Genomic DNA, 23,943 nt, shown 5'->3' with positions numbered 1-23,943 from the left:
CTACACTTGTTGCTTGGAGGAAGCAGGAGGTGCTGGACAGGCTAGCATACTAAATTCTCTGACAGACAAGCTCAGCTTGTTTCAACTGTGTCTCCCACCCTTATATACCCAGAGCTGATGTAAAGAACATGTTCCATCTCCTCTGACAGGTGTAGCATTTTAAGTGCTTTCCTTGCTTATTCTCAGGTGGAGTAGGATACTTGGCAGGTGTCCTTGCTGGACAGACAAATTCCACATTGCTAATGCCACCTCTGAGTGAGAGGGGAGAGACCAAGGTTGTACAGCCTTTCATAGGAACTGACAGAGTCCACATACAGGCCAGAAAAGAAAATAAAAATACTTCTTTGCTGAAGAAGGGAGACTGGTTTTGACAGAACTCAGCCCAGTTCAACTGGGGTAAAACTTGTTATTTATTGAAGACTGCTTGGGATGGTCACAGTGAACAGACACTACATAAGGCCTCACTCCCCCTTAGCACAAGTGTTGCTCTCGTGGACTGTGTGACAGCTCCTAGCTGTCTGTTACTGCCTGTGTGCAATGGAGCTGCCCTTTCCAGGTGAGAACTGGACTGGTAATAAAGCACTGACTCCCCAGGGATGCACTGTATCAACACCTGTGCTCTCACACAAGTCAGGATGGGAGCAGGCTCTGGCTCCCCATTCCAAGTCAGTTCTTTATACAGTGGTAAGAGCACTTGAAATAAAGAGGCAGCAGCTGCTCTACATTCACCCAGAAGGCCAGCTGAAGAGATGGTTATCAAGATACAGTTTGTGACAGATCTTACTCCACTGGAAGATCAGATGAAGCTTGAAGGCAAGGAAGATTTGAAATCAGGTGCCTTTGTGAGCTCGCTCTTCTACGTAGAGCTGCATCTGGAAAGAGAAATAAGGAACAGTCCTGTTGGTACACAGGTAGGTGAATGGGGAAAAAAAAGTCTGCAACAGGCTGAATAGTAAGTGCTCATACCTTCCCCCATAACCAAGTTTCCTATTTTACTATGAGGAGTCTTGCCCTGCTTTGATTACTGGCACAGACATCTGCAAGACTAAGCTACAGCTCAGCAGTATGTTTTAAAGTTGTTACACCACAGAAAACTGCAGAGCTGATGTCAGAGCACTCACAGTTCAGAACCACAGCAGGTTCAGCACCTCTTGGTCAGCATGCCCTGCTCACCTTTAAGATGTCAGATGTCATGGTTTTCAGGGGAATGAGCCGGGGGTCGTGCATGTGCACGTCCTGCTCGTCAGCGAGGATCCAGGGGAAATCCTGGGGGCAGGAACACAAGGAGGTGTCACTGGCAGAACCCAGCAGTGCTGGAAGGGGAGCTCCTCCTCAGCACTTAAGTTGAAAGAGGGACAAGAGTGGCTGAGGGAAGGAACAGGTAATTCAAACCTTCCCCAACAACAAAACTTAACATTTACACACTTGTCCCTGATGCTCAGCATAATTGTCTTCAGTTACAGCATCAAACTGTGAGGTGAACCCACTGCATTTACTGCAAAGGTGACATCTCACTTCTTTAAAAGATACACTCTCTGCTGTCCTGAGCTACCATGCCCACTTCATTGCACCATGATTTGACTGCAACTCCAGAATGCTTAGGGCATGGGTTTCCATCCTGCCCTGCAAGTCTAAAGGTGGGTCTACTACACCACAAGTTTCCATTACTAAGCAGTGCAGAACAGACTTTCATTTTGAAACAATTTTATACTTTGCTAGCTTTATTTGTTGTGCCTTAGGACAGCTAAAATAACTTGACTCAGGAAAAAAGTTTCCCTGTGTCTAAGCAAAGATTCTTTGAAAATAATCTTCCTTTAGAAAGTGTAAGATACCGTGTATTTGTGCCCCCAAACCTACTCATTACTTTAACCTTAGTCTTTCTTGCTCTTTATACAAAAGTGGATGGTGGGTGAGGGCTGCTTTTCCGCTTGATTTAATTAAAGCACTTATTCTACATGCCTGAGTATTTCTAAGTGTCTGAGCAAGCAGGGGACAGTGAGCATTGTTACAATCTATTTCAAGACTTGAAGCTGTATTGTTACAATCTATTTCAATTGAAGTTGTCTGCAGTGGTGGCTGTGTGTGGAAAATGTGTTGTCAGCTCACCAGCATTTACAATTTCACCTCATTTCAAGTACAGTTATGATGTGCCTCATGTGACACCAACCTACATGTTCAAAATATCTCTCAGCCTTAACCTTAAAGATGCCAAAAACTCTGCAGTGCCCAGTCTTTGCTGTGCAGCTTCTCACACACAATCAGGTGCCCAAGGATATCACTCACCTTTATCACCTGGATCTTTTCCATGTTGCGTGTGGCCGCCTCCCGTGTGTGAACCAGAACTGTGAAAGTGCAACCTAAAGGAAGTGTCAGGTTCCAGCTCAGGGCACAGCTCCCAGAGGATCAGCCAAGCCAAGCAATGCCAGGCATGAGGCTGTCTGCATCCAGGTGACATTTACCTGGGGGGTTGTTGTCCAGCACAGCATCACACACGCTGATTTTCAGGATGAAGGCACGCAGTAACTGCTCCACGTGGGACAGCAGGGACTCAGAACTGTGGAGGAAACAGAACTTGTTACTGGCATGCAGCAAAGGCCTGAAGTTGCTCCCAGAATGTCTCCCAGGGCTGGGTGTTGGATGCCAGGGGCAAACAGGAGTGGAAAGCTCACCTAATGGAAAGAAGAGGGGGCTGGGTGATCTCAAAGACAAATCTCTCCACGGGGTGGTGCTCTTTATCCAGAATTACAACCACGACTTTCTCCACATCGTTCTGCAAGAACCAAGACAGAAAAATCCCTCAATACGAGCTGTCTGCTGCCCACAGTGTGCTTTACATTCTTTGATGCAGTGGAGTACACTCAGTTGTTTGGGCTCAGCACAAGCCCTTATCCAAAACCTGACTTCAGATTATTCTTAGCAATCAGAAAAAAAAAAATGCTTTTGCCAAGCCATTTCTTGCTGGGTGTTAAGCTGCCAGCTTGTGGCTAAGGCTGAGGGAGATGAAGTGTGCTAAATTGTATGTTCCTCTAGGTCCTGTTTTGGAACAAAGGAGGAAATGCACAGCCTGATTGACAGTGATGGAGTTAAGACCATTGTCCAAACAGAGCAGCTTTGTACAACCCCAATTTAGAACAGACCTAATTCTATTTTCTGCATGTGCATTAAAATTTTCTGTAAGAGCAAGGCATACAAAACCTGCCAGCAGCCTCCTGGAATGTTTCATTGGTCACACTCTTCTCTCACAAAACCTGGAGTCCAGGCCTACCTTTGCTTCCTGATTCTCAGCAAAGCATTCAAACTGTTCTGCCACAACAGGTGCTTCAACTCAGATGGATTGTAAAGCAGAATGCTGGGTAATATAACTGGAAATATACAGACATGTGTCCTTGTGTGCTATATGAGACAAGGCAGGGTCTTGTCAGGAAAGTTATGATGTTTTTAGTTTTGTTAGGAGCTTTTATCAGCTAGTATATTGTGTACGGTAAATTTGTAAACAAATGTTGCAGTTAAGATAATATTTATGTTCTCTCACTTTCTATTAAATCCACTTGCAGTACTTTTGCCCAGGTCCCCAGTCTGAGCTCACCTTCTCCAGCAGAGGCTTCACACAGTGCAGCGTGTCCTGGATGTACTGGTTCAGCTCAGGGTGGCAGGACATCTGCAGCAAACACAGGAAGAGTCAGAGCTGTGTTGGACATGAGCCAGGACAATGCTAAAATGTAAGATTTAAACAGAAGCACCAGTGTGTACAAGGAACTCAAGTCATGCTCCAAATAGTGCTGGAAAATGCTGAGTTGCCCATTCAAAGCAGCAATTCTTTCAGGGAAGGGTTAACCAGCTGGGGCAGATCACTGCACCCATGCAGTTGTTGTGTATCTGGAATGGATACCCAGAACAGCTTGTTGGGAATAGCATATTCCAACCAGCCCTAATTCCTAGTGAACATCGTCCTGTTACCTCACTGCACAGAGCTGGGGCAGCCTTCACTACTGTTATCTACGACCTGCTTGTCCCATGAGCACTTTTTATATCCTCTCTTATGACAGAAACTAAGCTCTCCTCAAAAATAAATCCATTAAACAATCACTTTGCAAAGTGTAAGTTTTTTTGTGCTGAGTGTTGATTGATCCTTGCTATTTTGCTTGTCCACGTGGCTGTCAGCTTCCAGGAAAATCTCCTACCTGGACAGGTACATTGTATTTTTTCCTCTTCTGAAAGATCCCAATAGGGTAAACTTCTCTGACATACAAGATGAGGTGAACAGCCACTTCCAGGAATTCTGAAAGAACATCTGCAACAACTGAAAAACAGAAGTAAAGGATGCTGGAATAGGGTGTGGGAAAGTAGAGCAATACCAGAGACTCAGGGGACCTTTTTTACAGGTTATTTTTTTCTGCATAAATTTCATATGCCTCCTCTCAGCTGCAGAAAATTTAGGGACAGAGCAATCCTACAACACTCTCCCAAGCTCAGTACCCAAGAGGAGCCTCACAAGGACACCAGGTGCAGCTTGGTACAACACATTACCTTGCCCAAAGTTAAGGTCCTGCCGTGTGAGAGTGGTCATCTTCCCCAGACCCTGGAAATAAGCACAAAAGGAATGGTTATCCTCTGGCTCCTGTATTGTTCATCTAGTCAGATCATGGAGCTAAACCCTATAAACCCAGCACATCCTCAGGGATTACCAGCAGTGCACAAACCAGTGCTCCCAGCTCAGGATGAGAAATTATCCATAATTTAATTCCTGGGGTTTTCAGTCTCCCTTTCTGGCACACAGGAAAGTTCAGACAAATACTTTTTAGTAACACAAGAAACATTGTTCTTTTAAAGCTTCATAGTACTTGCCTTTTGTAAGCCCTATCTCTTACTGTAACACAAGTACTTCTTGGGGTTTTGGGTTTATTCTAACACCACCACCAACCATTTCTTGTCCAAGCTTGGGGCTACATCTTCTACTGACACACCATCAACAACTTCTGAGTTTCTCTCTCCAGTTCCAAGGAACCCAAACCCTGCAGAGCTGCATAATTAAGTCAACTTTGTGACACAGGATTATGGAATTCCTCAGGATAAGGATCATGGAGTTCAACTCCCTGCTCCTCACAGGACCACCAAAAACTAAACTAGGTGATTTAGAGCATCATCCAGCTGCTCCTTGAACTCTCACAGGCTTGGGCTGTGACTGCATCCCTTGGGCTGGGATTCTGAAATTTGTGAGCAACAAAGGGCAGCACATTATTGTGACAAACTGACAATCAAACAGCAGATGCTGAAGTTCAGCCTCCCAACAGCTTTCCCTGCATAGGAGCTGACTCCATGCCTTACATAATTTATGTCACATTGTGTACATAATTATCTATTAGAAACTTTATTTTGTTTAATTATTTTGTCTCTTCAAGCCAACAAATTGTAACCACTAACAGCAGCACCATTCATGAACTGCAGAGATCTTTAAATGCCTCTGGAGCACTCTGGCTCCACCAGTAACTCAAGTGTTCTACAAAGACTTTTGACAAAGCACAGATGTTCCAATAAGCTCTACAGACATTCATTTTCAAGCTGTTTCAGCTGCAATAAAATGTTTTCAGACCTACAAAGAATTGGTTCAACTTGCACAAAATAGGGAGCTACTTTCAGCCCCAGTTTTTAAAACAGAGTTATACCCCTATATACAAGGACTTGCTGGAATATTAGTGATCTGCTACACTAAATACAATTAAGATAGTTAAGAATCTCTCTGGCACCCCAGCCACAGTGGCTCTCAAATTAGTGCAAAAGATCTACAGAGTATCATAAACAATCTGTGTTTTTAGAGGTTCAGCCACAGGACACCTGAATCTTTCAGAGAAAGAGAATTTATTGCTCCCTTATCAGAAGAAACGAACTTCTTCCTGCCTCATTCAGCCCTGAAGATGCTGTCAGGATTCAAAGGAAGAAGCTGACCCTGCCCAGACAGAATCCTGTGTTTGAATGGAATTTCTGCATCATGGATGAGGTGTATGAATATGCAACAGGCTGTTGCTTTTAAGGGTTAATCCTCTGTTAACGTGGTTCCTTTTTTGGGCTTATTTTGCCCAGAAAAAGGTACCTGGACTGTCCATAACACTTTGTTCCTATTATCTCATATCATCCTAAATCCTAATTGTCCAACTTTTTACTACTCTACTTATATTACTATTTTTATACCCATTTTATTACTATTAAACTTTTAAAATTTTAAAAACAAGTGATTGGCGGTTTTCAAACCCTGCCAGCGGCAGGGCCACCCTCCATATCCCAGGCTGGTACCAACTCCATCCAACCTTGGACATTCCGGGGATGGGGAATATCATGTAAGTATAACCCAGCGCCCTCCCCGTGCCTATCACGGGAGCTCCGCACCAGCCCAGAGCAGCGCGCACAGGCCGACCCAGCAGCCCGGACGCTCCCGGGCCCGGGCTCCGGTCACTATCGCTGCCGAGCCCGGGCTCCCCTCACCCGAGCTCCCGTTACCGCCGAGCCCGAGCTCCCCTCACCCGGGCTCCCGTCACCGCCGCTCCCTCACCCACTCCGGTGTCTCAACCGCGCTAGCAGAAAGGAGGGCGGACGGAGACAGCGCCCCGGTCTCACCCACCGCACGGCACCGCCTTTCCTCAGCCTGGGAACCGAGCCTGGCAACCGCCCGTCCGCCGCTGCTCCCTCCCGAAACGGGGCTCCTCGCGCGGCTCCACTGCCGCCCAGCACCCCGCCTCAGCACGGCCACCTTCCCCCGCGTGTCCCCGTGTCCGCCCGGTGCTGCTCTCCGCCCCGCTGTCCCCCTCCCGCTGTTCCCGCTCCGTACCGGGCCCGCCGCCCCTCACGGCGCCCAGCGCGGGAAGCGGCGGCGGCAGCGCCTGCGGATGACGCCATGGCGGGGGCGGCAGCAGCGCCCCCCGGCGGGCGGGAGGAGCGGGCGCGGGCCGGTCCCGCTGCCCCGCGGGGTCCCGGCACCGCCACAGCTCCCCGGGCACGGCGGGGCCGGGGCTCGGTGCAGGGAGCAAGGCACGCTCAGCCACCAGCGGCTCTCCCTCCCCGGGACCTTAACGCGGGGAAAGCCCGCGGGAGAGCGCAGCCCGCCGCACCGCGCAGGTGAGCGGGGCTCACCGGCTCCCCGCCTCCCCGGGCTGCCACGCCTTTGTCTCCGGTCTTTGTCTGTCCCGTCCGTGCCCGGGGCAGGGAGCGCTGCTGCCACCAGCGCCCTGCGCTGTCGCACCCACCTCCTCCGTAGCACTCTGCCCCGGCATGGCCCGCACTCCTCCTGTGCCCCCCGCACGCCCAGAGCCCCTCCGCCCCTCGCAGCCCCACCTCCTCCCGCACCGTGCACCCCAGTCCCCCGGGATTCTCCATGTCCCCGATTCCTCTCCACATTCCCCCACTGCCTTCCCCCTGTCTCCTCCTCCTCTTCCTCCTCCTCCTCCTCCTCTCCTTTCGGGTTTGAACACCCCCTGCCCCCCGCAGACCTGCCTCCCCTCCGCCGCTCGCACAGCTCTGCCCTGCCCTGCCCTGCCCGCCAGGCTCTCCGGACCGGCACCTCCGGACAGGTAAGCAGCGCTGCCCGCGCCGGTGGATGCTCCGCCGAGCTGAATCCCCTCCGCTATCTCAGGGGCTGGGGAGGAGTGGGGAGCACCTTCCCACTTTCCGTGCGCCCCGGAGCAGACAAAGACACGGGGGCTGGCGGGGATGCCCGGTCCTGCCTCCGCCGGGATGCGCGGAGCTCCGGTTACGGCGGCATCGCTCCGCTCGGACAGCGCCGGGGCCGGGGCGCGGTGCCTTCGGCCGGACCTATTGTCATCCGTGCTGGGGAGCGCGCTCCGGACTTTGCGGGTTTTACCACACGGGTCGGCTCCGTGCCCGGTTGCCTCGCAGGGATGGGTGCGCGGTTCGGGCTCTGGGACACGCGTCCCACCGCCCCGCTGTGGGTCACTCCTGCCAGATTCCTCCCCACATCACTCTGGGAGGCAAAGTCTCCTCGGACAGAGGCACCGTCCCTCTTTCAGGGCTTGAGCCCCTCGCACACACCCCAAAGGAACGTCCCGGCTCCGAGCCAGCGATGCCGAGGGGAGATCCAAGCTTTTCCCACCGAGTCATTGTGTTTACAGAGCCCCCGCGTACCCGCGGCTTGCTGTCTGTTCTTCCTCTGTTGAGAAAAGTGAGGTCTCGTTTCTAAATTAAATCAACTTGGCATCAGTTAATGGCTTATTGCAACTAGTAATTAATCACGCAGAATTTAAGTGGCGCTTATCCAATTCGCACCTGAAGTTTTCTGTCAGCTGGAGGGTTTAGTGGAAGTGGTTTTGTATTGCCGTGTCCTCTCCCTTGAGGAAGGAGGCATTAATTCTATATACATGGTTCAAAGTGAGAATGTCATGCAAGGAGGGATGTTGAAAGGACAGGGATGTGTCTCTGTCTGTTTTGCCAGTCGAGACACTTCCCTGTCTCCCTCTCAGCAAAGATCAGGGCAAATCTGCCCCATTCTTCCCTCTAACACCAGCGAGTACTTTCCAGCTGGGTGAGCAGTGACCTCTCCTATTGATTGTGTCCCATTTGTCGCCTGGCATTGGGCACAAAACCGAACAGTCTTCTCTGCCATGCTGACAGCAAACAACCCTATCTTGGGTGTGAATCTGAGGCTCACTGCTGTTTTAGTCTCTTTATTGGGTAGAGCAGGCTGTGTTTGATGGCAGGTCGCCTGTGATGCTGTGATGAAGTCCCAGAGGGAAGCAGAGCAGAGGGTTCTGCATATTCATTCACGGGCCCCCCTTGCCCTTCAAGGCAGTGGCTTGCTGGGCTGACCAGTCCCTGGCAGATGTTGTGCTGGGAAGCTCTCAGGGCAGCAGACAGAGTGGCTCAGCTGTGCCTAGGGGCATGTATTGACTCGAAGGGGTCCAGTGTCAGCCAAAACCGGGGTGCTGGAGCTCAGCAGGGATTCGGGCAGCTCACAAGCCTGGGCTGCAGCACAGGGAGCTCCCTGGGCTGTGCTGTGAGAACAGATGAGTTCTGTGCTCACCAGGATAGCAGAGCACAGGCTGTCAGTGGAGATGATGGGTGAGGGGAGTCCCAGCTCCAGCCCTGCAACTAATGGTGAGTGAATCAAGTTTCAAGTGGTCACTGGATACAGGGAGAGGCTTTGTGAAGGCACAGGGGTAGCTACAGCTACTTCTTAATGCCTTGCAAGCCTGAACCCTTATTTATTTATCTATTTCCCTTACTAATACATGAACCCTACAAAGACAATGAATTCTGGGCTTTGTTGTAACATGTGTTTGTTTATAGCAATTTAGGAAAGGCAGCTCCTTACAATCCTTATGTCCTGTCTCTCCTGCCACTAATGCAATTGGTATGTTACTGAATTTGGCCCTTTCTATTCTGGAGTGCCAAAGTGAGAGAAAACAGCACAGGTAAAGGAACCAGGTGTTTCAAAGGGCAAAGTGGAGGGGGTGCTCAGGTAGCCTGAATATCTGCAGAGAGGAAATGTCTTGCATCACAGTCAGGAGGGACAAAGAAACTTTGGGGTCCAGTAAGTATGAAAGGCAAGATAGGGAGGAATGGTGATGATGGAAGCAAGAAACCTAAAAAGCAGGGCAGCTCTGAAAAGGAACACAAAAGGACTGAAGATCTGTGAGCAGGGAGCTGCTCTGTCATCCCAAGGATGTCTGGGACAACTGCAAAAACAATTCTTTACAAATTCTTTACAATTCTTGTGTGCAGGAGATGTTGGAAAGAATAAAAATCTTAGTACTTTTGTCCTGGAAATGAAAAGAGAAGGGCAAATATTACCTGCCTGCTTTGGGAGACCCCACAAAGCTGGGATTGAGCTTTTAGAAATGGGAAAGTCTCTTGGCAGATTGTCTGTGAACCTTCCCAGCGTTTGCCTCCAGAAAGAGAAAAACAGATGGAAAGAGACCCAGCAGGGAAGTCAAATCTCATTTATCTGCACAATGCCATCCTCATGGCTCCAGCCAGCTCTCTGCATGTCAGCCACCACAGAGCCCACCCCATCCATTCTGCTCCAGGCCTTCTCAAGCCCATCCATCACCCCATGGCTCCTCATTTGCAGGGAGCCTGGCACACAGAGCTGGGTTTATTGTCTGCCATCCCTGCCACACAGGCACACACACACAACACCCATGCAGATGCCCACACATTTTGTGTGTTGCTGCAGATTGGGGTTGTCTGGAGTCCAGGAAATCTTTACACATGTCTGCCAAAGTCTGAGCTTATCAGAGCCAAAAACAAATCTAGCCCAGCACACGTGCTTGGGTCCAGCTTGGTTCAGCCCTTGAGCATAATAAATGCATCAAAGATCTTGACAGTCTCTCAGTTCAAGGGTTTTGTTGCCCTTGGGTGTGACATGAAGAAATGTGCAAAGTTAAGGCTAGGACTGTCAGATGTCATGTTTTAAGCGAGACACGTGAATGGATGTAGATGATCTAATGTTCCTGTTTTGTCAAATCCAAACCGAATACACCAGGAACGTTTTCAGAGTCTATTTCAGAGCCAAGGTGACACAACTGTATTTATAGCAGAAAAACATGAGAGAATTTCCATGTACCTGCTCAATCCTTGCAGGATTATGAGCAGAGAGCAGAAAAACAGCAATTATATTAGTGAGTCCAGAGAAGACTTCCCACAGGGAAAATTATCCAAGATGCAACCCCCCACCCCCCCTCAATTTCACTTAGGGGGCTGTAAACATCCACTGATGTCTTAACCCAAAATGGATCAGAAATTGTGGCTGGAAAACAGCACTGTAACTCACTGCCCAGCCCTGAGTCCACACTCTGGGCAGCTCTTTGCTGTACTTGTGTTCATGTGAGAGGCAGATTTGCTGTCTGAGGTGCTTTGTAATCTCGAGGATCTAAAAGGCAGTGCAGGAAGAGGGGTGGAGCAATAAAGATGTAGGTCTGGTGTTGTGAAGAACCACAGGGGCAGCTTAACGTGGCAAATACTCCATCTATTTCCCTTACTAATATATGAACCCTAAGAAGACAATGAATTCTGGGCTTGTTGAAATTGTGTGTTTGTTTATAGCAATTTAGAAAAGGCAGCTCCTTACAAGGCCAGACTTCTTTCTGCCTGGTGTGTGTCTCAGGCAGAATTTCATCCTTTGCAGGCTGCATCAGCAGGGTGAGAACCTTGCTGTCATCAATGAGCCCAGGGCTAGCATGGAATTTTTTTGTGGACTGTGGTCCTGCTAGAAAAGAGGGTGAAGTTTATTTTGGTGTTCAACTTGTATGGCATTCACATTCTCTGAAAAAATCCCTTCACCCAGGGTTTTTCTCCTGGGAAGTTAAGAAGCCTCAGAGAAAAGGAAAACAATTCTTATCTCATTTGCTTCTCCTGTGTTTTGCTCCTTTGGAATGTGTTTGGAGATTGTTTACCCACAGGTGATTGTTTCATTGCATTCTGCTGTGAGTTATTTTCACTCTTTGGCCAATCAGGGCCAAGCTGTGTTGGGGCTCTGGAAAGAGTCCCAAGTTTTCATTATTATCTTTTTAGCCTTCTGTAAGTATCCATTCTGTATTCTTTAGTATAGTATAGTATAGCATAGTATAGTATAGTATAGTATAGTATAGTATAGTATAGTATAGTATAGTATAGTATAGTATAGTATAGTATAGTATAGTATAGTATACTAAAGGATGTATATACTATATTCTTCAATATAATAGAGTATCATAAAACAATAAATTAGCCTTCTGAGAACATAGAGCCAAATTCATCATTGCTGCCTTCATCTGAACATTCCCAGCAAATACAAAAAACCTGAGCACTGAGAACTAGGGATGCTGTTGTGTTATCTAGCTGTCTTTTGTAAGTGTGAATTCTACAGGGTAAGAAAAATGAAGGAGGTATGAAGAGTTTTCTGGAATTAAAGGTAGATCAGGACATGGAAACAAGTGGTTAGGAGAAGGCTGGGACTGCTTTGCCTCTAGCACAGCAGTGTTGTATTATCCCAAAACTTGTCCGTGCACAGGTTTGGTGTAGCAAACAGCTCAGATTTCCCTGACAACAGCATAGAACAGGTTGTCAGCTAATGCAGGTACATTATTAATGCAAGATTCCCAGTGACAGTACCACAGTGACATTAACCTGCCAGTGCAGAGATGAGGCAATCTGTGTTCCTACCTGCATTTTCACCCTGGCTTGTGCCAACAAGACAGCTGGGCTGCTTAAATAAACACCCCCTGTGCTTTGAAGCAGACTTTCTGTTTAAGTGCCCTGCAGCATTTAGCTGCCTCCCAGCTCCCACTGAAAATCAGAATGTGTCTGTCAGATTCCCCATCAAAGGGACACGTCTGTGAGAGTGAGATTGGAGACACCCTTGCGTTCTCTTTGCACTTGTTCTCTCCTCTTGGTATTTTGCCTACAGATGAAAAGGTAAGATGCTCTTTATAGCTCTTTGAGTTGTTCTGAGTGATGTCTTAATCCAGCTGGTTCTTAAAGAGAAAATCCTAGGAAAAAAAGCAAAGACCGCATGGTCTGGGGAAAAAAAGCAAATGGCCCCATGCAGAGCTGTGTGTTGGTATTTGTTCTAGCAGTTTGGAAGAAGATCTTAAAATTTTTAAAATAGATTTAGCTGTCAGTCTGGTTTTCCTTTGTTCTAGGTAGCTGCCAATAAAATAGCATTTCTAGTGTTATGCCTTTGCAAGTGTGCTTCCCAGTGCCTCCTAAATCAGTCCTCAAGGAACAGTTTATTGTCTTTTATGGCCAGTAGAAATACCTGCTTTTTGAAAACTGCATGAAAAGAAGGCCCCTGTGCTGCCTGCCTCTCTGCAGAACTGAAAACACATTCCCAGGCTATGAACAGCAGCAGAGAGGAATCCTGGAAAGGCAGGATTGGCTGGGGAGTGCATGAGCAGGGTTTATTCAATTAACAGGATGAAGGCATCCCTCTCTTAACTCCAGGATGCTGCTGTGATGGCAAAGTTTTCACTGACTCAAAATTCTCCATATCTGTCTCTCAGGCTGAAAGAAAAGGGGAAAGGAAGAGCCCAAGCTACTCCTAGTGTATCTTTTGTCAGGTCCACAAAAACTGGAGTCAGAATTGGCCTGAAAGAAAAAAAAATTACCTGGTGCCCTTCACAGGTTGCAGTGGCTGGTGTCATGGTTTGACACTGGCCAAACTCCAGGCACACACAAAAGTTGTTTGTTCACCCTCTTATGCTATAGTTGGGCAGAAGAGAGGGGAAAAAAATTAACAAATTTAATTGAGATTGAGATAAGGGCTGGCAGGAAAATACTCTAAGGGCAAAACAGGTTCAAATTTAAGGTATAAGTTAAATTTATTATTAACAGAGTCAGGGGAGGATAATGAGAAGTAAAAGAAACCTTTAAAACACCTTTTCCCCTCCCCAGCCCTTCCCTCTTTTCCCCAACAGCACAGGCAGACAGGGCAGGGGGGTTTTGGTCAGTTTATCACTCAAGGTCTTGTTCTGTTCACTCAGGGAGAGGAATCTCCTCTGCTCTGCCTTGGGTTCCCTCCTGCAGGCAAGAACCACCCCAGAACTGCTGTGGTGTGGGTCACTCATCCACAGGGTGCACTCCTCAAAGGACAGGCTGCTCTAGCTTGGGAGCAGGGCCCCAAACTCTCTGTCTCTATCTCTATATCTCTATATCTCTATCTCTATCTCTATCTCTATCTCTATCTCTATCTCTATCTCTATCTCTATCTCTATCTCTATCTCTGGAAGCAGGGGCCCTCTCTCTGTTTGGGTCTCCTGCTGGATCCCAGCTTTCTCTGCCATCCCCCCTCTCCACCATGAGCACTTTTCCCAGGGCTGTGAGTGGATCTCTGCGTGCCCCATGGATTTCATGCATCACAAGGACACAGTTTGTTTTACCAGGCTCATCACCACAGCTTGCAGAGGAATCTCTGCTCCGAATGCCTGGAGCACCTGTTGGGAAAATTAATCCACAAACACCAGAGGTTTATGTCCAAAAAGGAGGCAGAGGAGTCCCTTTCTGGCTTTATTCCAATAAAGGGAGAGGCCATGGGGCATTCCCCTGGGGTCTCTCCAATTTTTGGAGCACCCAGCCTCCTTTTCATCCCAATTTCCCAGCCACATTTCCCTTCTCTCTTTCCCCATTTCTGAGGTACTTGAGAGGTTCAGACTTCCCAAAATGCCTGATTCCAAAGATTTCCCTCTAATGTACAACCCTCCCTTTTAATTTTTAATTTTTATGGAATTCAGGGGTTCTTCTTCCCCATTGCTTCTTTCATCTTTCCATGTCTAATTTCATTTATCAGCAAACTGAAATTTTATTTGTAAAAGCAAATATCTTTTTCTATTCATCAACCAGTGGAATCCTTCCCATTTCTTTTACCTCCCAGTGCCAGTTTTATCTACCAGCAGCCCCACAGCTGGTTTGCAAAGACAATTCCATTATTCCTCTCCCACCTCCTTCCCTTCCCTTTGGCTCTGTTGGACATGGCGATGCTTCTAGCAGCTTCTTACCCCTGTGGCCCCCTCCCTGCTACCAAAAACCAGGCTGTGCCAAATCAACAGGCTGGCCAAGCAGCAAATCACCTGGAGGAGGGAGTATGAGCCCCTGTGATTAAGCAGCAAAGTGGTTCTTCTGGTGAACAGATGGAAAACAGGTGCAGCATGAAGACTGAGATGGGGTTGAGTGGAAAGCTGTGGCTGTAACTCTGTCAGAGTTCCTCAAACATTAGCACTGGCCTGGTTTTGTGGCAGCCAGAATCCCAGGGAACTCTGGTTTTAAGCATGTCTTCATGCTGTCTAGAGAGAGAGGGACAGTCTGGAAAAGCTGCACTAGAAATGCTGCAAATTCCTTCCCCCATTTTGTGGAAAAGGACAGGGGAGAATGACTGAATAACTTAATTAGAGAATGCTCTGACTTGCACAGAGCACGAAGCCACAACGTCCCAAAGCCATGTCTTGTGACACAAACAAAAGGATGAAAGAAGACCCTCAAAGACATGGCAGTGAAGCAGAATGAATGAGAACAGTCTGCAGCCACTGTGCTGGTGGACTCAGTGAAACTTGGTCTCGATGTTCTTGGGACTCAAATTCCCCTTCCAGTGACAGCCTTGCCTGGTGACCTGTGCAGGACCAAGGAAGGAGAGTGGGACAAGCTCAGGAAACCTCAGCCTGCCTTTGCCCTTTGGTGCTTTAGAACAGCATCCCCTGCTCTGCTGACAGCCTTTTTATTTCCCTGCCATGCCATGGGGTATCAGCACAAAATCTCCAGTGTTTTTTTCTTTCTTTGACCAATTTCCACCACCCTGAAGCTGCGTGCAAGCACGTGTGGAAGTCTCTTGTCTTGAGCTGCTCAGGGCTGTTAGTGGTCCTGCGTGGCCACCATCTGCCTCCAGTTCTGTTCATTTTGACATCTCCATTGCAAGAAAACCAGCTGTGAGGAGGGGCCGGTGCCCCCAGCCCAGGATGCCAGCCTGGCAGCTGGTATTGTGCCAGGCTTCCGAGCTGTGGGCAGCAGCCAGCCCCCCCAGCCCCTCAGATGGTGGCTGTGAATAGCAGGGTAGGGGGGCTGGTGGGGAATCAAAGGCAAGTGTCCTGCTGATTGATGACCTCATTTGCACATGAAACTGGGACCTCTCAGCCCTGCAGGCCCTGCACATGTGTCTCAGCTGCTCTAACCAGGGACAAGAGGAGATAAGCAAAGAGGGAATAACTTGCTTCCACCTCAGGACACCATAATGGTTTTTATCTAAGTGTCACCATAATGGTTTTTATCTAAGTGTCCTAGGACTGAATCTTGATGGTCTTTACAGTTCCTAAGTGTTGGTTGCTTTTTTTTACCCCCCTTTTTTTAATTGCAGGTGAGCCAGAGCACCCACGATTATGGAGACTTCTTCCACCTTCTCTTCTTTCCTTTTCCTGTGCGTGCTGCTTCTTTCAGACATCAGCCTTGCAATCTCCCTGAACCCTGGCACAAAGCTCAAAAATGCCCCAGGGAGCAACCACCACCTCCAAAACCAAGAGATGTGGCTGCAGCAGCCCAGAACTGGGCGCCACCACAGGCAAGGCTTGGCCAAGAAGGAGAAGATGCCTTCAAGAGGGCAGCTGGCTGGGGAAGAGAGCCTCAGGATGGGCAGTGGAGCTTCAGCTGTGGAAGAGCTGGGGGCAGAGGGACAGCCAGCAGCCCTGAAGCAGAATAAGGATGTTTTCCTGGGGTTCGAATCGTATCCTGAGAGGGAAAACCAGTCGCCAGGCTCTGAGAAAGGAAAGAAGCAGAACCGAGAGCATCGTCGGCACAGCCGCAGGGACAGGCTCAAACATCACCGAGGTATTGGAGCCCCAAGGGGAGCTGGTGGCACTGGGAATGAGCATCTCCAAGAGGAGGCAGCTGTGGGGGAGCCACATGTGTGTGTGCAGGGTGTGGAGTGTGTGTGTTTGCCTGCTCTGGGGGGAAATGTGCCAAACAAAAGAGGCGCAAGAAAAAAGGGGAACTGCAGAAGCAGAATTTAGTGCTGGCTGCAATTTTGTGAAAATGACCTAGTTTTTCTAACATGGGGAGCTCTGAGAGACCCTAAGACTTGAGGGACTGTTTTAGGGTGGTCTGTTTTGTTTTTATTTTCCTTTTTAGCAAGTGGTCCAAATTAGGAACAAATATGTCTGAGCCATGCTCAATCTCTCCATTGACTTCAAAACAATAATGAGAATTAGAAAAAACACAACCCCCTTATTTTGTTTTGAAGAGCAGTTTCTTCTCACCAGAGCTTGTACCCTTCTATGTTTATGCTGAACAACAACAACAACAACAAAAATTCAGATTTTGCATATGTGAAATTGCAGTGATAACTTTAAAATGTTGCTTGATTTTGACTGGGACTGCTTTCCTTTGCAGGTCAGGTTGCGGGTGGGTGTTTCTGTGGTAAACCTTGAGTTCTGTTAAAACGAGGCAATTTGTGTCAATCTACACTGTGTGACAAGCTGGGTGTCACGTCCTTGGGTTCCATCCTTCACTCCTCCCTGCCTCAGTAAGAAGAGCTCTATTGTTTTTTTCAGAGGGCTGACTAAACAGCTTGTGTTAGCAATATGAAAGAACATGCAACAAAACTGGTTTGAAGCAATATTTGCAGACTACAAACAGGGCTTATTTCTTGAGGTTAACTTAAGGTCTGTATTTAAATTAATACTTATGAAGAAGATGGACATATCTGTGAAGGTAATTTCAAGGTAGGTAAGTCCTGGCTTGAGCTACATTGAAATAACTCACTACTAAAATCAAATAAGAATGTATTCACAGGTATTTGCAATAGCTTAATCCATTGGTTTAAAAATGGTTAAACAGGTACATTTTGTACTTCTGAGACCACAAAAAAACATGTTTTTCTTCTTAAACAAGAGACATCTTGAGGGAGGTGTGATTTTGTATGTCTTAAGCTTGTAAAAATCAAGCTGCATATACTCTGGAGCTGATTTATCACTGTAACAGCTTATTACTCTGTTATACTGTGGTTAAAATAGCAGCTCAGGATCATGGAAGAGTGGTTGGCAACTGGATGAAACATGAATTCTTTTGATTCAAATTTGTCACTCAGAGAAAAGGGATGAGAAAGGTAATGCCACTGTACCTGTTGCCCTCTGCAGGGAAGACTGCTGGTGCTGGGCCAAGCTCCCTGTACAAGAAACCCAAAAGCTCTGAAGAACAGTTTCAAAATCTTCAGGCAGAGGAAGCTCCAAGTCTGACTCCCAGCCCACTGCTCACTGCTGCACTGGACACAGCTGTTTCCACAGAGGAGCCTCCTGTTCTTCCAGCCACCTCGCCACGGTCACAGGTAAGGAGACAGCTGGGAGCTGTTCTGTACCTCCAAGCCTTGCCTCTCCCTCAGCTATCCAGATCCACTGAGTTTCAAGGACCACAGAGACAGTAGAAGCACTTGACTGAAGTGCCAGCACGTCCCAGTGCATGTTGCTCACCTTTTGTTGTCACACAGAAGCAGTGGAAACTTCCCTCTTGCCCTCAGCCTCAACGAGGGAAAGGATTTTGCTTTTGAAAATGAGATGCCAGGAATCCCCAGTGGATAAGACAGGAGTGGAGGAGGGGAGAGGCAATAAAGACTTTTTAATGTAAAAGCACCATGAAAATTTGCAAAGACTTCAGTGTCTCTACAGAAGTGCAATCCATTGTCTATCTGGTTTATTTTTTTGTGGTTTGCAGGCTCGCCTCAGGCAAGATGGGGATGTGATGCCCACCTTGGATATGGCACTCTTTGACTGGACTGATTATGAGGATCTCAAACCAGAAATGTGGCCATCTGCTAAAAAGAAAGGTGCTAAACCTCCCTTCCTCTTTCCCAAAAGTCATCCTGTAAGACTTGTCTATGGTTGTATTCATAGATGTGCTGAAGAACAGGAGATCACAGAGGTGGGGGAAGAGAGAAGCAGCATAATGCTGATTGAGTTTTGTGTTTAGTTTCAGAATGCTTCTCATCTTGGATATTTGGAGGGCAGAATAAAAATTATAAATGGGGAGAGGAATAGACTATGAAGGTTTAGAGTTCAAACTCTAAATTTGAGGCTGTTTTTACCCTGGAAAAATATCTTCTCCAAAATGAAAACACTAGCGCAAAATTTTCTATCAGAATCTTTTTTTTTTTACACAGAAAAACGCCGCAGTAAGAGCCCCAACAGTGGAAATGAAACCACAACAGCTGAAGGAGAGCCATGTGATCACCACCTTGACTGCCCCCCAGGTCAGCATCAGCCTGGCAGAGCCATTTCTCCAAACGTGGGGTGTTTGAAATCCAGCTCAGGTTTTCAGACATGCATTCCAATCTCTACTAGTGATAGGAAGTGGTGTGCAAGGGAAGAGCAGAGGCTCTCTAGGTGTGTGGTGGGGACCAGATAATGTCTGTACAATGTCATGGGTGTTTATTTGTAAAATAAGGCTGTCATGGGTGTCAGTAGCCCTGCAGGTAAGGGCACACCTGAGCTGTGCTGACCCCTGCTCCTGTGTTGCAGGCTCTTGCTGTGACCTACGTGAACACCTCTGCAAGCCACACAATCGAGGCCTTAACAACAAGTGCTATGATGACTGTATGTGCACTGAAGGTGAGTGCAGCTCTTTGCTCCCTGTCTTGCTTTAAAAGACAGCTGTCTGCCAGGGAAGGCAGGAACCTCCCTTGGAATGGAAAATGTGAACCCCTTCCCTCCAAATTATTATAGCTTTGAAATTACAGGGCTTTCTGGCAAAGATATGAGGAAAGGAATAACAGTTCTTTAATATCTATCTATCTATCTATCTATCTATCTATCTATCTATCTATCTATCTATCTATCTATCTATCTTTTTATCTTTTTATCTTTATATCTATAGCTGTAGCAGGCACAGGGCCTGCAAGGCCTCCATGGAGTTCAGCAGCCTAAGACAGAAAATGCCAAGTCATGATGACTGGACCTAAGCCCCTTTTTCCACCTTTAGACCCTTGCTTATCTCTCTTAAGACTATAAGTTACTTTCCTTTTGACCCTTACTGTTGGACAATTTCTAAAACTCTTGTACTCTATATAAAGAGCTACTTTTGCCCAGCTTGGGAGAAGAGCTGTTCCTGAGACTTTCACAGAGGCTGCAAATAAATCCATCCCCATGGAACTTCACACAGACTTCTCCTCTGTCTCCTTGTGTCTGCCTAAGGCACTTAGCAAGCTAAAGAGCTGAAATCACAGAATGAGCTGATAATCACAGAGCTGAGCTTGCTAAGGTAGCCTGGAGCTGGGAATTGCCTGGGAGCCCAGGGAAGCTGTGCTGAACAAGGCTGTGGTGGTGTTCACAGGGGTCCCAGGACGAGGGAAGAGATGAGGATCTGACTCCATGTTTCAGAAGGTTGATTTATTATTTTATGATATACATTATATTAAAGGAAAATTATATATTAAAATTATACTAAAAGAATAGAGAAAGGATTCATCAGAAGGCTAGAAAGGGATAGAAAGGAATGATAAAATCTTGTGATTGACCAGAGAGCCCAAGACAGCTGGACTGTGATTGACCATTAATTAAAAACAACTACATGAGACCAATCAAAGATGCACCTGTTGCATTCCACAGCAGCAGATAATTATTGTTTACATTTCATTTCTGAGGCCTCTCAGCTTCTCAGGAGAAAAGATCCTAACAAAAGGATTTTTCATAAAACCTGTCTGTGACACAAGGCTGCACTATGTGGAGCAGCAATGGCCAGCTGGGGATACCCTTGTGCCTAACATGACTTCCACAAGTTAATTTCAACTGAGCTTGTAGCAATTTAGTAGATTTAGTAGAGTCTGGGACAGACTCAAGCTTCTGTTTCTCAAAACTATTTCTGAAGCATCCACATCAGCCTTTACCAGGCAGGTGCATTATGAAAGTGTTAAAAGGCACTCACTCTTCTAGTCTGAACATGTTCAGGATCAGCTCCAGGCACTGAGTCTTGCCTGCCAGAAAAACTGTTTGCCAAGCTTTGTGACCTGCATTAGGTACCTAGTGATTTGACCAGGCTGTTTGCCTACTTTTCACCCAGTTCAATGGGCAGCTTTCCTGGAGTTGCAATGTTAAATGATAGTCTTCACCCTGGGTGTGTTGTGTAACACCACAAGGTCCAAATCAGAGATGACATTCTGATAGATTAGCCTAGAAACAGAATTGTGTTTCTGCAATCCTTAATGAAGCTGCCCCAGGCCCTGCTTTGTCCTTAAGCTAGTTATCAGTTGATAGGAAATATGCATCCTGTGTAGCATAAAAAAGATCCCCAGAGAGTGGAGATCCAGGTAAGACAGACAAGAGGCTTAGATAAGAGTAGAGCTCTGATCTTGCATGCTCCCCTTTTAGGAGGCCAGTTTGCCCTGGGGTGATTGGTAATGAGGGGCACAAACCCAGCTTTTTAAGGAAGCTGGTCTCAATGTAGCCCAGGGACATAATTCCCAAGGACTGCTGTGTGACATCATCTGGATCTCCAGTGTACAACCAAGGAAAGTTTTGAGCTGTCTCATTACAAAAGCTAGAAATCCTCTGCTGCCTGCCCTAGAAGTGAAAAGAGCTGCAGTTTCTAGAATGATCAAATCAGCTCCTGGCAAGCCCAGTGACAAGATCCTGCACTACTGAAAAGCAGGGTTTTCATGAGAATTATTTCCCCAAAGGCTATCCACCCTGTTTGGCCCAACTAGTTACACATTCTGGTGTAACACAGTCAGACAAGAAACAGCATAAAATCAACCTCTTGGAGGCAGAAACCAAATAGTTACCACGACCAGAGGCTCACATTACCTTCCACTGCCATGGGAGAATATGTACTCATGGTTTTTACAAATAAATTCCTTTTTTCCCCTTCATACTCACCCATGCTATATTAGCTAGCTTCCTTCAGACCGTGCACATTGAGCATCTAAAACAGAGAAATTAAAGGAGATGAGCAGTGGGTTTTGGATCAGACCTCCCAGTAATAACACTTCAAAGCCTCTTCCCTTCTCTCTTGAAGCTTCAGAGAAATAAATAGCAAGGGGAGGTCCCTAGTCATTGCTGCTGCACATTAAGTCTGTAGTAATTTCCCAGTGGAGAGATTACTTAGACAGTAATGGGAAGTAATAGGAGGAAACCAAGCAGGGCTTCCATAAAATCACTGGAAACAATTGGAATAATTCATTGGCATTTCAAGAATCCAGGGAAACCTGACTGAACAATGAATCCCAAACCAGAACAGTGAGCCAAACAGAATGGCAGTGCCCAGAGAGCAATAGGCCTTGAATGTGAGGCATTTCTCTCCCACCCTATTTGACACAGCACCAGGACTGTCCCCAGTGCAGCAGTATCTGAGGCAGAGAAATAGTTGGTGTTACTGCTGTAGTGAGCCCTGGTCCCTCCTCACTTCTGCACATTGTGAAAAATGCCAATCACTTGGTTTTAGAATTTTAAAAGTGCAATAGTAATAAAATGGTTATAAAAATAGCAATATAATTAGAGTAATAAAAATTTGAACAATTGGGATTATGACAATACGAGACAATAAAAACAAAGAGTTACAGACAGTCTGGGTACCTCTTTCTGGGCAAAATAAGCCCAAAAAAGGACCCACACTAACAGAGGATTAACCCTTAAAAGCAACAGCCTGTTGCACATTCATACAGCTCATACATGATGCATAAATTCCATCAAACACAGGATTCTGTCTGGGCAGTGTCAGCTTCTTCCTCTGAATCCTGACGGGGTCTTCAGGGCTGAGCAAGGCAGGAAGAAGTTTGTTCTGATAAGGGAGCAATAAATTCTTTCTCTGAAAGATTTAGGTGTCCTGTGGCTGCTGTCTTGGTGGGAGTATCTCACCCCTGTCTTTAAAAAAAGTATCTTACATAGCATAGTTTCTATTTTAACATTTTGTTATAACCCAAAACTATATTTAACACACTACTTAAGAAAATTAACACAGCATAACTTTCTAACACAACACATATAACATTCACTTTAATATTTGCAAAAAGCCAGTGATAAATTACACATTTTTGACAACGTCTTTTCCATAGGGCTGCGCTGTTACGCCAAATTCCACCGGAACCGGAGAGTGACCCGGAGGAAGGGGCGCTGTGTGGAGCCCGACTCAGCCAACGGAGAGCAGGGATCTTTCATTAATGTTTAGGAGGGTGGGACTCCTGCCTGCATGGTCAGGAGCTGGGCTCAAACTCTTTATACCTAGCAGTGGGAATTAGGGGGAAAAGCTGAGCAAATGAGGGAAGCTGCAGGCTCTGAACGTGCCAGGTCCCAGCTAGACTGAAATTGGTGTTCATTATAAATACAGTGGCATCAGCCTTTTCCACAGCAGGACTGCACTCCCTGTCCCTCCCTTCAGCACATTCCTGCCACTGAATTGAGTCCCCCCCCTCCTAGTTAGTGAGCAATGATCATTACTCCCATTCTGATGGTCCTGGCAGGGAAAGGTTCTGCAGTTTCATCTTCTCTCAAGACAGGCAAGATGTGGAAGATCCTTCAGGGCCAAGGAGATATGAGCTTAAGCTTTACCCCTTAATTATTGCTTGGGAATAAAGGTAGACAGATCCTCCTTAAGGACTGGAAGTTCCTAGAGGAGAGGAAATTTGTAGCATCCAGGTGGAATCAAAGATGGGAGATTGATCAGCTGCCTGCCCAGGTGAGAGAGGGCCCTCTGGCAGACCTCTTGCTCTCTCCTTTTTTCACTGCTCCAGACATATTCCTTAGCTGTTCCACACTACCACTGCATCCTGGGACCAGTCATCTTTGGGACCATCCAATCCCGCTCCATCCCTCCCTTCTTGCTTTCAGAGAACCACCTGGTTTCTGCAAGGATGTGGCAACACATCCCAGCCTGTAGCTCTCACTCATTTTTCTATCCTGCCAGGTCTGTTATTTTTAATTACTATTTTTAGGAGCTTTCTGGGGAAGTGATAGTTTTCCTAGTGAGCCAAAAATAATTTTTTTGGTAACAAGAGATAGGGACAGGCTGTTCCATTGTAGTAAAACCTGTGACATGTTGCATGTGTGTTTCTGTGATATGTAAATAAAGATATGATGGATATCCTTTGTGCAACTCTTCTGCTTTTTGACTGCACCCAAGGATGTGGAGGAGGCAGAAAAGCCTATAGGGAAGTTGGTCAGCAGGTAACACTGATGACTTGAGGTAATCACACAGAACAATTGTGCCACTGGTAGAAAAATTTCTCCGCCCAAGGTTGCCTGTACTCTCACTCAAATTGGAGATAATTGTTTCTACCTAGTGTAGCCAGCCAGATGTTTTAAACTTCTTTATATTAATACCTAATTGCTGGCTTCAGTGGAGCAATAAAGGCTTTGTGTGTTAATTTGGAGTAGTGGTAGCTGGTAAAATGTTCTTTTTTACTGCTAACATCCCAATACCCTGACTTCTGCAGGGAGGCAGCTATGGAGCTTTTTATATCCCAGAGCCTGGAGATGGATAGCACTTTCTTTAGGAACAGAA

At 46.9% G+C, this 23,943-nt stretch overlaps 2 protein-coding genes across 5 annotated transcripts; one reads left to right on the top strand and one right to left on the bottom strand.

Moving 5' to 3' along the window:
- Nucleotides 1–392: 392 nt before the first annotated feature.
- MAD2L2 (mitotic arrest deficient 2 like 2) lies at nt 393–6,973 on the bottom strand. 4 transcript variants are annotated; one of them, XM_059487354.1, is made up of 9 exons: nt 6,821–6,973; nt 4,528–4,579; nt 4,182–4,300; nt 3,587–3,658; nt 2,670–2,770; nt 2,460–2,554; nt 2,284–2,357; nt 1,174–1,266; nt 393–872 (listed from the first exon to the last, which is right to left on the bottom strand). In XM_059487354.1, the coding sequence occupies exons 2-9, from the start codon at nt 4,565–4,567 to the stop codon at nt 831–833; spliced, it is 636 nt and encodes a 211-aa protein (XP_059343337.1). In that variant the 5' UTR covers nt 4,568–4,579; nt 6,821–6,973; the 3' UTR covers nt 393–830. The 4 variants fall into 4 exon arrangements, with proteins under 4 accessions (XP_059343337.1, XP_059343338.1, XP_059343340.1 ...); XM_059487355.1 differs by lacking the exon at nt 6,821–6,973 and adding an exon at nt 6,614–6,652; XM_059487357.1 differs by lacking the exon at nt 6,821–6,973 and adding an exon at nt 6,545–6,589.
- Nucleotides 6,974–15,843: 8,870 nt separating this feature from the next.
- Nucleotides 15,844–23,467, top strand: DRAXIN (dorsal inhibitory axon guidance protein). Its single transcript, XM_059487558.1, has 6 exons — nt 15,844–16,290; nt 17,598–17,785; nt 18,169–18,280; nt 18,614–18,703; nt 18,972–19,061; nt 22,499–23,467. Exons 1-6 carry the CDS (start codon nt 15,846–15,848, stop codon nt 22,609–22,611), a joined length of 1,038 nt encoding a protein of 345 aa, XP_059343541.1. The 5' UTR covers nt 15,844–15,845; the 3' UTR covers nt 22,612–23,467.
- The last annotated feature ends 476 nt before the right edge of the window (nt 23,468–23,943 follow it).

The sequence above is a fragment of the Ammospiza nelsoni genome, chromosome 22 (assembly GCF_027579445.1).
Source record: "Ammospiza nelsoni isolate bAmmNel1 chromosome 22, bAmmNel1.pri, whole genome shotgun sequence".
Taxonomy (NCBI): domain Eukaryota; kingdom Metazoa; phylum Chordata; class Aves; order Passeriformes; family Passerellidae; genus Ammospiza; species Ammospiza nelsoni.
Note: the sequence above shows the minus strand (reverse complement) of the source record. Positions and strands in the feature narration are given on the sequence as shown.